This window comes from Gavia stellata, chromosome 13 (genome assembly GCF_030936135.1).
Source record: "Gavia stellata isolate bGavSte3 chromosome 13, bGavSte3.hap2, whole genome shotgun sequence".
Classification (NCBI taxonomy): domain Eukaryota; kingdom Metazoa; phylum Chordata; class Aves; order Gaviiformes; family Gaviidae; genus Gavia; species Gavia stellata.
This window is the reverse complement of record NC_082606.1, coordinates 10,931,139-10,944,131: the sequence shown is the minus strand read 5'-3', so window position 1 is coordinate 10,944,131 and position 12,993 is coordinate 10,931,139. Positions and strand designations below refer to the sequence as shown.

General features: G+C 43.1%; 1 protein-coding gene across 1 annotated transcript in view; it reads right to left on the bottom strand.

Moving 5' to 3' along the window:
• MYO5A (myosin VA) overlaps positions 1–12,993 on the bottom strand; it is a 93,033-nt gene that overhangs the window by 38,880 nt on the left and 41,160 nt on the right. The window contains exons 8-15 of the mRNA XM_059824173.1: positions 11,496–11,603; positions 10,894–11,000; positions 7,669–7,934; positions 7,020–7,101; positions 4,381–4,521; positions 3,469–3,594; positions 1,165–1,248; positions 1,000–1,002 (exon numbers count right to left, since the gene is read on the bottom strand). Coding sequence (XP_059680156.1) covers positions 1,000–1,002; positions 1,165–1,248; positions 3,469–3,594; positions 4,381–4,521; positions 7,020–7,101; positions 7,669–7,934; positions 10,894–11,000; positions 11,496–11,603 — 917 coding nt within the window. The remainder of the gene's footprint in view (positions 1–999; positions 1,003–1,164; positions 1,249–3,468; positions 3,595–4,380; positions 4,522–7,019; positions 7,102–7,668; positions 7,935–10,893; positions 11,001–11,495; positions 11,604–12,993) is intronic.

Below are 12,993 nucleotides of genomic sequence, written 5' to 3'. Positions count from 1 at the left end.
ACTGGTTTTGGTAAAACCTACCATTGGGGCAAACCACATTGCTTCTTAGTGTTTAGACTTAATTGACTGAGCCTGCTCAAGCTATTTTCGTGCTCTTATGGCAGCTATGTCCCCATCGTCCCTTACTCACTGGACTACATCCCTCGGAGCACGCCTGCACCTCTGCCCTGCACAATGCACTGCCACGCCGTGGCAGAGCCGGAGCTACACAGGCGGCTGGTCCCTGCCAGCTCCCGAGGATGCCACCTGCCTCCCAGACACACAGCAACTGACTTCACTCAAACCACTTCAACACTTCTCTCAGCAGAAAGTCGGCTGTGGTTTTCCATTACACTACGTTTTAATCATTTAGCTTCATATATCTGCTCAGAATGGAAACAGAAGAGAAAAATGTTGGTTTTCCTGATAGAATAGTGTAATTTTAAATAGCCTGTCCTTGATACCAGCTTCCTGGGCCATTAGAGCTAGCAAATTCCCAACAGCCATCACAGTGCAATGTCAAGTTAATTACCCTTACATTTCAGAAGAGCACAACTAGCATTTTTGCCATTAAAAAAAGCAGATGATACCACTGAAGGCCTGTTTCATAATATTCCTTCACGTAGTATTTTTCAATTGAGATGTTATCTTTCTTTCGTAGATATCGAGAAGGCAAGAGTCCATAAATTCTGGTTTGTGTCCTTAGGGTCTATACATTTCATTCCGCTCCCATTTTGCTTCTGGAACAGAACTTGTTTTGCCTCCAGAAATTTTCTGCTCAATTGTCAGGCCATAAGCAAGGAGCTTCTGTTTTCAGATTACAAAATTAAGGGCTTAACTGTTAAGCTTTCTTATGCTACTGCAATATATTAGAAGTCCTTGATGCCTTTACAAAAAATATAGCAAAGTTTTGTGAAAAACAAGAAATAAAAAACCAACAACCCTCCCCAAAAAACAAACCGTGAAATCAGTGGCTAAATATAGACTGATCTTACATGGAGCAAAATTAGGCTACGGGACTTTCTAAATTCATACAGATAGCCAAGTAAAACACAAACTATGTTTAATTTCAGTTGATCTGATACTGAGGGAGAAATATTTCCTAGGTTTATAAGAAATTTTATATGACCCTTTACTCAAGGATTCATAACTGCAAAAGAAGAAAAAAAAAATCCTTATACTAACCTTACTTGATTTTAGGACCTTAATTTGTTCCTCATAAACTGTGTCTTTATTCTTTTCCAAAAAGCCTTCACATTGATATTCCACCTGAAAACCATAATTTTACAAAAAAGTAAGTATTAAAAGTATTTAGTAAGAGTATTTTGCATAGAATTCACCAGCTGTAACATTCACATTTAAAACAGATAATTCTTGTGGATGTTGAAAACATCAGCTCCCAAGTGCATCTTCGTTAAATATAGATTTTCCTCAGAGTGCTTTCCAGTAAAACGTAAAACATTAAAATACATAGAGATGAATACTCCTATTGCATTATACCAGATATATTTCACTGCTGAGAGATGCTTGTGGTAAGACAGCATGATTGGTTACTGTAAAGGTGAAGAATCAAAATCTGCGTTGAGCATCTCCTTCACTGAAGTTGTTTGGGCTGCAAAATTGTGTGAAATCCAGATGCAACTGAGGACAAAGTATCTCATCTCATCAGCTGAGAGGCAGTAAGTAGATCTGCTTGCAGCTTATTATGAAAATGCCTCATTTGTACTCAGAAAGACTATTTTTACCAGAAGCAGTAAGAAGTCTGACTGTTGTGACAATACATTACAATCCTCTATCACAGGGCCATGGAGTCTCCTGGACCAAAGAACAGCCAGAGCGTCAGATAAAAACCTAGTATTTATTTTACTGTCCTAATTCAAGGCTGAACACAAACCAAAAAGTCAAAAGTCTATACCTTAGAATTCAATACTAATTAAGTGTGCTAACTCTCACAAATTGTCTCATGCTAACTCTTCAATCTTGTATCAGCAGAAGTGCAGACTATAAAATACAAGAGCAGACCCTTATAGCAATTTTATTCTTTCAGAGCGGACAGATTGATAGCCATCAGCTGCCCCTTTCAGTACAGCCTTTTATCGATGCTTACACAACACCACTATACCCCGAGCTGCAAAACATTTCAAAAAATTCCGAGGGGGGAAGAAGGCAGAGGATCTCCCCAAGGTCTACCCACAGCTGAAAGCCCACTCTGAACATTACCTCGGGTACCATCAATGTTCTTACTGCGGGAGACAGTGCCAGGAGAGGGCAGCAGAATCTCTGCCTTCTCCCAGAGAAGACAACGTCAAGGCACAGAGGCTACTAACCTGCCAGCTACAGTTTTATTTTTGCCTTCAAGATGTCTGTGTGCATTCACGTAAGCACGCAGGAAAGCATAAAATGCTTAGCACAGGGAGTGCATCAGAGCTTAGAGCTTTGCCAATACCTGCTTGGAGCTACTTTTAGCTTGCCTTGGCCCTCACTGCTCACACTAGGCATAGGAAAGCCTCGTTTTCAAGTATCGAAGTTTAGCCTAACGAACAGTATATTAAATATTAATTAAATCCTTCTTGTTCTCTCATCCACCAAATAAAACAGAACTCATGAATCTAAACAGTTACAGAGATGTTCTTGCTGCTTTCATTAAGGTAACACTAGACATAACGAGAACAGGACCCCTCTTCTACGCATGAATTCAAGAACCTGGGAGAAATCAAGTGGAGGCAAATAAAGGCCTCCAACCCCCCATGTCAGCACATACAGATCTACTGATAAGAATCCCAGAGCGTCTCCAAACGTTTTTCGACAAAGCTGACAATATTCTGAGGCAGGTTCTTTGTTTAACAGGACAATTATCTTCAACAGGATTTTTAATTTTTTTATTTTATTTTAACCTGCGGAGTTGCTCAGTTCGATGATGCACGGTGGGAGCTGAACAATGCACGCCCTCCACTGAGATACCCCTCGTTCTACCTACTTCCTAGAAACAGCCGTTCACCGACCGGCAGAGGCGATGGTGGGAGCAGCACATACTGCTCCAGCGATAAGACGAAGGGTATGTCAGTCTCTTTCCTGTGTTGCACATTAAGATGGCAGCAAAACCAACGTTTTGTTGTTGCTCTTCAGCTAAAACTACAGTGAGATATATCATTTTCTGTTTTGTGTATTTCTATAGCATAATTGGAATCGATACAATTATGCTGTGAATTGCAAATACACTAAGCTGTCATGTTTTGAAAAAGGATGGTTAGTGGCCACAGCATGTGACAGGAGTCAGGAGCTCTTGTTTGTGTTCCTGGCTCTGCACAGCTGCCAGGTCAACTTTCTTCTCCTGATCGGGTGTACAGGCAGGCACTCATTTTCCAAGAAGCCGAGTAGAGCCAGGGATGCCGCTGCCCAGTCGCTGCCTGCAACAGCCACCCACCCCCAGGACCCCCTCCTGCGCACAGGCTCAGCAACACCCGCCACAGCAAGAGGAAAAGTCCTTACCTTGTCAGCAAAGTGCTTGATGATAAAAGCCTTATTTGACAAACGTGGTTTCTCAAAGAGGGCACATTTATTCAAGTGAGTATTGTATAGTTTTTGGGCCCAAGTGTCATCCGAGCCTTTTGGCATCTACGGAAGAGAACACACAGCTATTTCAAATGTCTTGAAAACTTTCCAGTAGCAAAAGGAACTGAGAAGACGGGGGACAACGTTTTGTGGTTTGCTTTCAAACTCCAACTCTTTGGATTCCCAGCACTGCCATAAGCAAGGAAGCCGGTAACCAGCTATGCGCTTGCCTTTCTAATACTCTGGACTGGGCGCAGCCCAGCAGCAGGTGTAGCCGCTGTGTGACACATACGACGCTTCCAGTGCCACACGCCTGAAGGCAAACATCCCAGAGGTACGTTATCTGACCGAGCAGCATCTCAGCGGGTCAGAACTCATTCACCGCCATTAGAGATGGCTTGTGATGCTTTGTGATACGCAAGAACCCCAAGCTGGGTCTCCACTGAAGCAGACACCACACGCCATCCCTGTACGTGGCTTGGCATAAATTAAACCAAGATAAAAGAGAAAAGGTGAGACACCAAGCGAGCGGCAATTTGGAGAAATCTGACAGGACCGAAGACTGCACTTGCTACACACAGGAAAGAGAAAGTTGCCGGAGTCGAAACAAAGGTTGATCAGAGACTCAGAAACAGATACAGACACATGATGGAGAGGAGGGCAAAAAAAAGCGTGACTAAAACCATTTTTTCTCCTCCTGTAATTGGCAGTTCTGTTTGTACATTCTCCAAATCCTTTCAGCAGCAGAGTGTCAACATGATGGCCATACACAGATGACTTTTCTCTGTGAGGCCCCAGAAGCAGGATGGCTGATGACCTCTTTCTTTATGAAAGCCCTTGAACACACACCTTGCACTCCTCATCCAACAGATCCAGAATTCCCATTTTGGCCTCTATGAGGTTGATGCAAGGCTGATTGTCGTAGAAATCAATCAAGGTCCACGGTATTTGTTCCTTCATATATTCTTCTTGTTCCAGCTTAAAGACATGCTACAGGGCAAGAAGAAAACAGTTTTCTGTGAAATAAAATGCAGAATAAATACATCGAACTCTCACTTGAATTCATCTCGGCACATTAATCCAGGCTGTCAAGTGACACACTAGTTGAACTGAACAAACCCTTTAACAAGTGAGTGTATGAAAAATAAATTAACCTTTTTTCCTGGCCTAAAAACAACAGACAAATTAAAGCGCTCATCCATTTTCTCTGCAAATAAGGTCTATTTTTTCCTATCTTTTTACTATATTGTCCCACAATTACTATAAGCTCTTTTCTCTTATAAAAAAACCAACACAAAACCCAGAAAAAGCCTCAAGTGCAGGAACAGCAACTTACAAAGTGGATGTGCCATGCATTTATGATTTTGAAGTTACGAATACTGCTCTATTTCAAGTAAAATTTCACTATAAATACTTTCACATTTCCTTGCAAAAGAACAGAGCTCCATTTTCTCTTAAATGGCTGTTGATTTTTTTCTAAGATGACGCATTGCATTAAAATATAGTCTTCAGCAAAAACCTGCAAGAATGACTCTAGGAGTATTAGCACAAGAAATCCTTTAAGCAAAATTTTGTGGAAGATTTATCTGGTACAAAGATCAATAACAACGTAGTTGTATATTTATTCAAAAATATTATCACAAAAAAACCTGCACAGCTTTAATTAAATGTGCATGAATTAAAACTGCAGGAAGAAAAGATAGTAAGGTATTAAACAGGCAAACTGTAGTCTTCATAGCACAACCACTCTTTTTAAAAACTCCAGTTATTTTAAATGACGTTTTATCTCCCATTTAAATTTTAATGCATACTAACTGCTCTGGCAGGCAGAACGGAACTCGGAGCATACCCTACCACGCAGCAAAGAGCAGCGCTGTGGGCAGGGCTCGGGGGGCCACCACGAACACCTGTATTCCTGGAGCTGGCCTGGGCTGCCCCGAGCTCAGTGCACAAGCCCACAAACGCCTCGCAGCTCTCTGGCATGCATCTGCCAGACAGCAGAAAACTACCCTGACAAAGCGGTTTATCCCTTTTATTTCATTAGCTTAACGCCATCCTTTCCAAAGCAGCGCTCCTTAACAGCACCCGCGGGAGCCATTCCCACCCCGCCGCTGAACGGGCGCGTTACACGCCGAGTTAATTCCTGACAGGAAAGCCAATGGTAGCGTTTTACTGGCGAGTCATATCCAACCAAAGTCGTGAAAGAAAACATAAAACCATTGCTCCACTCTAAAGGAATTAGCAATTACGTGGTGAAAAATGTCTTCAGACCTAATTTTCCGTATGAGCTGTGGGTGGCCAGGCAGGGGAAGGGTGGCTGGGCAGGCTGTGGAGACGGCGTGGCAGCCAGGCAGTCCCCGCGCAGCCTGCCCTCAGCCGGGATCAGGCCACCCCGCGCGGCATGTGAAGACTTGCTGGTTGCTGCCACAGACATGGGGCTTTCATTTAAAACAACTTCCACCCCATGGACCTACATGGCAGCCCAATGGGCCCGCGTCCACCGGCGCTGGGTTTGGCAGCTTGGCAGGGCACCAACACAAAAGCCCTGTCACCCCGTCCTTCATGGGACAAGTGCTTACAGCAACAGCACGAGAGGGAAGGAAACATGGGGACAGTGATCTTTAGTAAAGAAGCAAACCCTCTCAATTCTTACAGTGACTAGATTTTTGCTGTAGGGCTGAGAAAACAAGATACCTTGCACTCATCAGTTATGACATCCCACTTATGGAGCTGGCACTGCCAGCACAGAAAGGGCACGCCGGGGCTGGAAAGCCCAGCCTCCGCTCCAGCACCCAGCTCACTCCCCGACACACACCCCTGCCGCTGGGATGAACAAGGGTGCGGGGGGATCCGGTCCTACGAGGACACACTGCCATGGAGGTACGCTCATAAAGAGAGTTCAAAGCTATTCCCGTACTGCAGTACAGCCTAGCAACAGACCTGGCATAAATAACTTGCCTCATCGTTATGCAGGTAAGATATATAATTACAAACGTCACTAAGGCTGAGGAGAGAGAGAGTCTGGAGGCGCTTCTTGCCACATGTCAGTCATCAACTTCAGGATGAGGCTGAAAACCCTCAAAAAATAACACCAGGAGAAGAAGCACAGGTGGCAGATTTCCAGCAGCAAAGCCCTGCTCTCTGCTGCCCGCGCACAGGCTCTCGTTGGAGGTTACGGAGACACAGCTAACTCCAATTTCATCCACGGTGCTCTCACTGACAGGCAATCTCGGGGTCTTAATTGCCAAGCACTGCTTCTGTCTTATAATTGTTACTGTGATCGGAATTTCAAATAGTCCCAGAGCAGCAGTTAGTCATAAAATCTATTTCTAGGAGATAGTCGATCTTTCCCCATCCCCCAAAGCCCACGGCCAGGACAGCTGGTTAATAGACTGAAGGAATTCATCGTAACCACTGGGGACCCAATTAGCAGAATGGACTTGGGTGAGGGGAGAGGGAAGAGGAAATACCGGTCATTTCCTACTTACCATATTGAACTGCTGCTGCAGTTTTTCGTTGGCATAGTTGATACAGAACTGTTCAAAGCTGTTGACTTCGAATGTCTCAAATCTAAAATATGCAGATACTCAAAATTACTAGTGCAGTGAAAAATCCAGATTAAATGACCCCATAATTTTCAATTCCCTCCCTCCGGTCAAATTCATTGCATTATTCCAGGCATAAACAACCACAGTCAAGCAACAAAGCCCACAGGGAAATGGCAAATTGCAGCACATGGGCGATTCAGTGATGCTCCCTCTTTAGGCAGGGATGAGGAATGCAGGGAAGGGACTGATGTTCCTGGAGAGCATGTTAGTTATCTTTGTCCCCTCTAGAAGTGTCACCCTGGAGGAACCATGAGATGACAATTCCCTCGTAACTTTCCCCAATGCAATACATAAAGGAACTACCAACCAAAAATCTGAAATCCCACTATAAATGTCAAACCTGAAAGTCAAGACAAAGATCTTAGACAGCATGTCAAAACTAAACACCTACTTCCTTCAGCTGGAATAAGCAGCTACTAAGGGCTTGGGGTTTTTCGTGTAATCCATGCAGCGCTACATGATAAAGACAAAGACGCTTTGCAGTAAAATAATTACTAAGAGGTGTCATATCCCTGACAAAAAGACTCACCCGTAAATGTCCAACACTCCAATGAAAGAATGCTGTTTTACAGTAGCATGAAGGGCTTTGTTCACATGATCTACAATCCAGTTAAAGAGATTAGCATAGATATGTTTGGCAAGTGCATCTCTGGCATTAATGGCATGAAGTTTAGAAATTGGCTTGATGTAGGTTTCGGTGGCAGTTGCGAGCTTCCTATGGCAAAGCCAGTGGGCCATCTCTTCATAGTCCACGCCCATGAGGTCGCAGAAGATGGTGAGGGGTTCATGCTTGGGCTAATAAAAACAATCTCATTAGGTCTTGAGACAGTATTACCAATAGAGCACGTACAATCATGCAATCTGAACTGCCTGCCTGCAGTGATCCAACAATAAGCAGCAACAGCAGCTTCCTTAGCTCTTCCTCCTTCAAAACTTAATGAGTTCCCTCCCCACTTAGCACGTTCACATCGCTGAAGTAAATTAGTGAATCACAGTTTCCCCAAAGGCATTTTACTATACTTGTGTTCACCAAAAAGCCCCACACAGGGAACCTGCAACCTGCACAAAAATTAATCACCTAGCTTCGCAGGGATGGACTTGGTATTTTGAATTCTTGTAACTGTCTTAGTTTGGAGTGAAGAAGCCAGAGAAATGCAGAGTACAGGACATCAGCTGTGTGCTAGGGACAGAATGGGCTACAGCTCCTGAGTGGTGCTGTCGTCCGCTCATATACATCCACGGCAGGGGTGACGGGCAAGGGAGCATCGCAGCCCAAGCCAAGAATGAAGAGGAAGAAGTGTGGAAGGGCTTTAGTTCTCTGGTCTCAGTATTTAACATGGTATTTTTTCAGTGAATTCTGGAGACAAACATTAAGAGATTGGAGCACACAAATGATGTTCTCTAACTCTCAAATTGGACTATACAAGTGAAAAAAATTACCTTTGTTTAACCAGGTAAAATCAACTAGCAAGGCTTGCACACTGAGATGGGTAATAAGATTTCTGCGTAAAAATCCGTGCAGTGCATTTACCACTCAATGAGTTAAGATACTACACCTCGTGACTAACAAGCAAACCGATAGCTAGAAATCAAGGAGGACAGACAGGTCTTTCCTCCTGAGGAACTCCCCTATCACTACTGCCTCATCACATTCACTTTGCACCCGGTGGCTCAACAGCACGCTGACAAGCAGCATCTTGACAAGGACAGATTACAGGCGACTGTTACTACATGCCCAGTAGCTTCAGGGTACATCAGCTTTATCTATTTCCACGTCTTTGTGACTTCTCTGGGGCTTCTTCCAGTCCTTACAGCATACAGGTCCCATGGCAGTGCTGTTACACCTCCAAAATCCAGCTAACTGAGCATGTCTTCTTTTGGTTTAGCCATACCACTTTAACTGGCTCAGAAGACAATAATAAAGTAACAATAATGAACACTGCGCAAAAGAGTGTTACATTAGGGTTACTCAAGCTGATATTAAACAAACTGATTCCTTCACAGGGCACCATGTGGAGCACTTCGCTGAGCTCCCTGAAGCAGCACCGTGCCAGCGCTTCGCAGGCAGGCCAGTCTGCATGGCGACAGAGCTCTGCAATGACACGGCTATTGTCAGGGAACAGCTTGGCTCAGGCAGCGGATGCCATTGAGCAGACATTCATGGCTGCCTGCTAGATCTTTACCGAGTCAGGATAGGATTGCACAGGAACTTGCAGCTTTGTACTAGCTCATTCAGTGGGACTCCTGCATTGGAGATACCCATTACAACACAGGCTAGCTGATCATGTCCTGGGGCTCATCAGCTTTCTACCTGTGATCATTAAATGATGCCTTCTTTGTAGTGAAGACCTGTTTAGGACACGCCAAAGAGCCAGACTATTGCTGGTTTCACAGCAGCTATCCACTGGATCCCACGGACAGATGGTGTCAGGCGAGGCACGCTGATCGTCTGTGGCCCAGTGTCGTCTCAGCTCCAGAAACTGCTACTGCAGATTCTTGAGAAAGCGACTGTGGGGAAGTAACGGAAGATTGGCAAGGAGGACTGTAAACACGCTCAAGTGACTTGCAGCTGGGGTGTCAAAAAACCACATATATCATACTAATTGTTGTTTCGCCTTTTGTGTTGGACAAGTAGAACATCTGTGTTTAGATAACACAGATAGACTTAGATGCACCCTATCGAACTTGCTTGAGATTCCTGCCCTGCTGTAGGGAAGATCAAAGCACAGTGGTAAATTACACCTGCTCGAATCCCTGAAACACAGGCGAAAACAGCAGGTTCAGTGATCCTCTAGCATGGACCGAGCTCCGTGGTGCTTGCGTTCCCGCTTGTGTGCCTCTGCCCGGGTGCTGCTTCAGGGATCCCCTGGTTGGCGAGGTAACGAAAATAAATTTACTCTTTGCATTTCATCCGTGGTTTTGTGGTTGTTCCTGCATCCTGCCTGTGCCGGCTCACACAGCAACTGATAGTAAAATGAGAAAAAAACCCTGCAACTGATGCTACTATTTGAAGAGAGAGAAAGATGAAGGCTGTGTAGTCCAGCAGTAGATATTCAAGGAAAGGCAAAGGAGAAAGTGGTCACTTGTGAATCCAATGAAGAGAAGAGTGACAAGACAGATCTTTTTTGTTTCTCATCTCCAGAATATGGACTTCACTAAGAAGCCTTGCTCCTCACTGAATGAGGAGGGTTTTTTCAGATCAGACTATGCAGTCCTCATTGCTGATCTCCACAAAGGTAAAAAAGGACTGATAAAACCACGACACTTAGATGAGTCACACAAATCATATCTGCATATCCTATGCTCATGTCTAGACATCCCAGAGGACTTTGCGAAGCATTTGCTTTGCAATTATTTAGGCCACTTTGGCATTTAACATTAAAAAAAAAACATCCTGCAAAGTATTTACTGTGGGCAGAGAATGTATTCATATAGGAACATAAAGATCTAGACACCTGCCCAGGACTTCAAAGCCAGCCTGTCTGGTAGACTTTTCTAGGACAGATCACTTACAGTTTTGAAACGAAACGAAGGCAGCCACTGTTACAATACACAGAGTATTGCCTAAAGCCTCTAAACTGATAAGAGTTGAATCCATTTGCAAAAAGAACTGTGAAAATGTTAACAAATTAGAAATAAACACATCGTTTGCATTTTTATATTGTTACTTTTTTTCAGAAGACATCCCTGCAAACAAGCAGAAGGCAGAACTGTCTGAGTAGAAACCATGTCCTTCAGCTCATCTACTACTCACAGGAATAGTGCAGCTGTCAGAGTCCCGAGATGCAAACTCCACATTGCCCAAGTGAAGGATGCCAGCAAGGATTCGAAAAATTCCCATCTGGTAGGAATCACTAATCCCTGAAAAATGATGAATAAAACATTTTGAATGGAGAGAGAAATAAAGAACCATGAGCTGCAGTTGATGAAAAATTTTATTAACAAGAGAGAAACAGTGACTGTTGTGTTTTTTTCAGAGACTTTGGCATTTGACAGTACTGCTTGGCTCCACTTCTATTAAAACATTTTACAACCAGATGCAAAAAAAAATCCATTATAATGAACTATTTAATTTGCTGTTTCAAAGTGCTTTGTCAGTGACCTCCAACACTGTATATGCTACACCAAGGGAATCCAGCATTTATGTTCATATAGTGTGTGCACCTCCTACACTAGATATGTGATTCCACTGCAATTTAAATACCTTCTTAATGCAATAGAAGTATCTCAGTCCCAAAGATTATCAAACTGTCCTGTTCTTAAACACAACAGAGCATGAAGAAAATATACACGAACAATGTAGAAAACACTTGCTAGTATATCAGATTTGGGATATGACTGTGTTTTACAAATTACCTAGCAAAGTGCAGGCCTGCCTGGTGTTTACCATTTCCTTAGCATCATCGACACCATCAATCACAGGGCTTCCACCTTGCTTCGTATAGTGAAAGTAATTTGCATTCCCTGTAAGAGAAAAAACAAATCTTTTACACACACTGATGCAGAAATTCATGGCACATCTCTAAAGCTGTGTAATGATTAAGTTGCTCTTGGCAGAATCCATGATTTGAAATATGTCAGTATATTTTTGCCTTCTGGCTCACAGGACCCACTTATTCTGGAGAAGAATTTTTTCAAGATTTAACAGTGCAAATAGGTATTCTTAAGCTACCTGGTTCCTACAATAAGCCCTCAAGCATATTCTCTACCTAAACTTGGTTCAGACTTCCACACCTGTGGAACAGTCACTTTGGAAGCAATTATTCTCCAAGTCTGAGCCAACCAGCCAAGAAGTGGTAGGTGCAGAGTTGACAGCAGCAGCACTTTAGAATTGTGTGGCAGATATTATTATGCTATTATTGCATCAGGGTATTTAAAAAATTCTGTTTTGCCCATTTTCTTCTCATTTCTAATTTATGGTCTGGTTTAGTCTTATGAGTATCTGTGATCCGTTCTGGCCGAGAAGTCGTGGCTGGAGAACTGATAGCTTTATACCACTCTGGGGACAGCGCTGGGCTCCACTGGGAGAGCAGTAGCTCTCCTGGGTACTGTGTAAATTCCTATGGTTTCAGAGGCTATGCTTCCCGCTGCAGTAACAGACTCCTTTTCTTCTGATCTGCTAAGGTTTCAAGAACGCTGAAAGAGGAGTCTGCTAAATGGCTTCTTTAGTTATAATTACATCAGTTCCTTTCTTTCCTGTGTCAGCAGATGTGAATCCTACATATGCCCGGATGGTGCAGAAGAGCAGAGAAACACTTTAAAACCAGAATGGTATTTCAGAAATCAGCACTGACAGGCTGTGCAGTTTTCCCACTATGAAGCTAACTTTTAAAAATATACAAGCAGCACTGAAATTTATACTGAATTTTAAAAATGATGAGGTGATTGCCCGCCCCAAGGTCATCATCATGCCTTTCTTTTACAAAGTACCAGTTCTTGTTAAATGAGAAACCTTTCTTTTAACAACATTTTAATTTCAAAAAATGAAAAATTTCACTTATTGGTTTTGTGATCACCAGGTTAGCAGAGATGGTAAAGTAATTGTTGGTAACAGCCCAACTGAAAGTATGCAAATAAGCTTTTCAGGTGCTCATACCAGAAATGGTAAAATTCTCTATTAGCTGGAGCCATGGAAAAAACGTTTTAAAGGACCAAGAGAAGAGAATTTCACCCTCACCACTGGAAAGCTACTCTGGAATGCAGGACATAGTAAGTCCTGGTGATTACAACTGCACTGTATTAGAGTATGCTGAATAAACAAATCTTACTTTCATTTTATCTAAAAAACCACAAAGTTTGAGATCTGCCATTTTAGTTATTTTCAATATATGTTAGTATTTGAAAGTTTAGAATT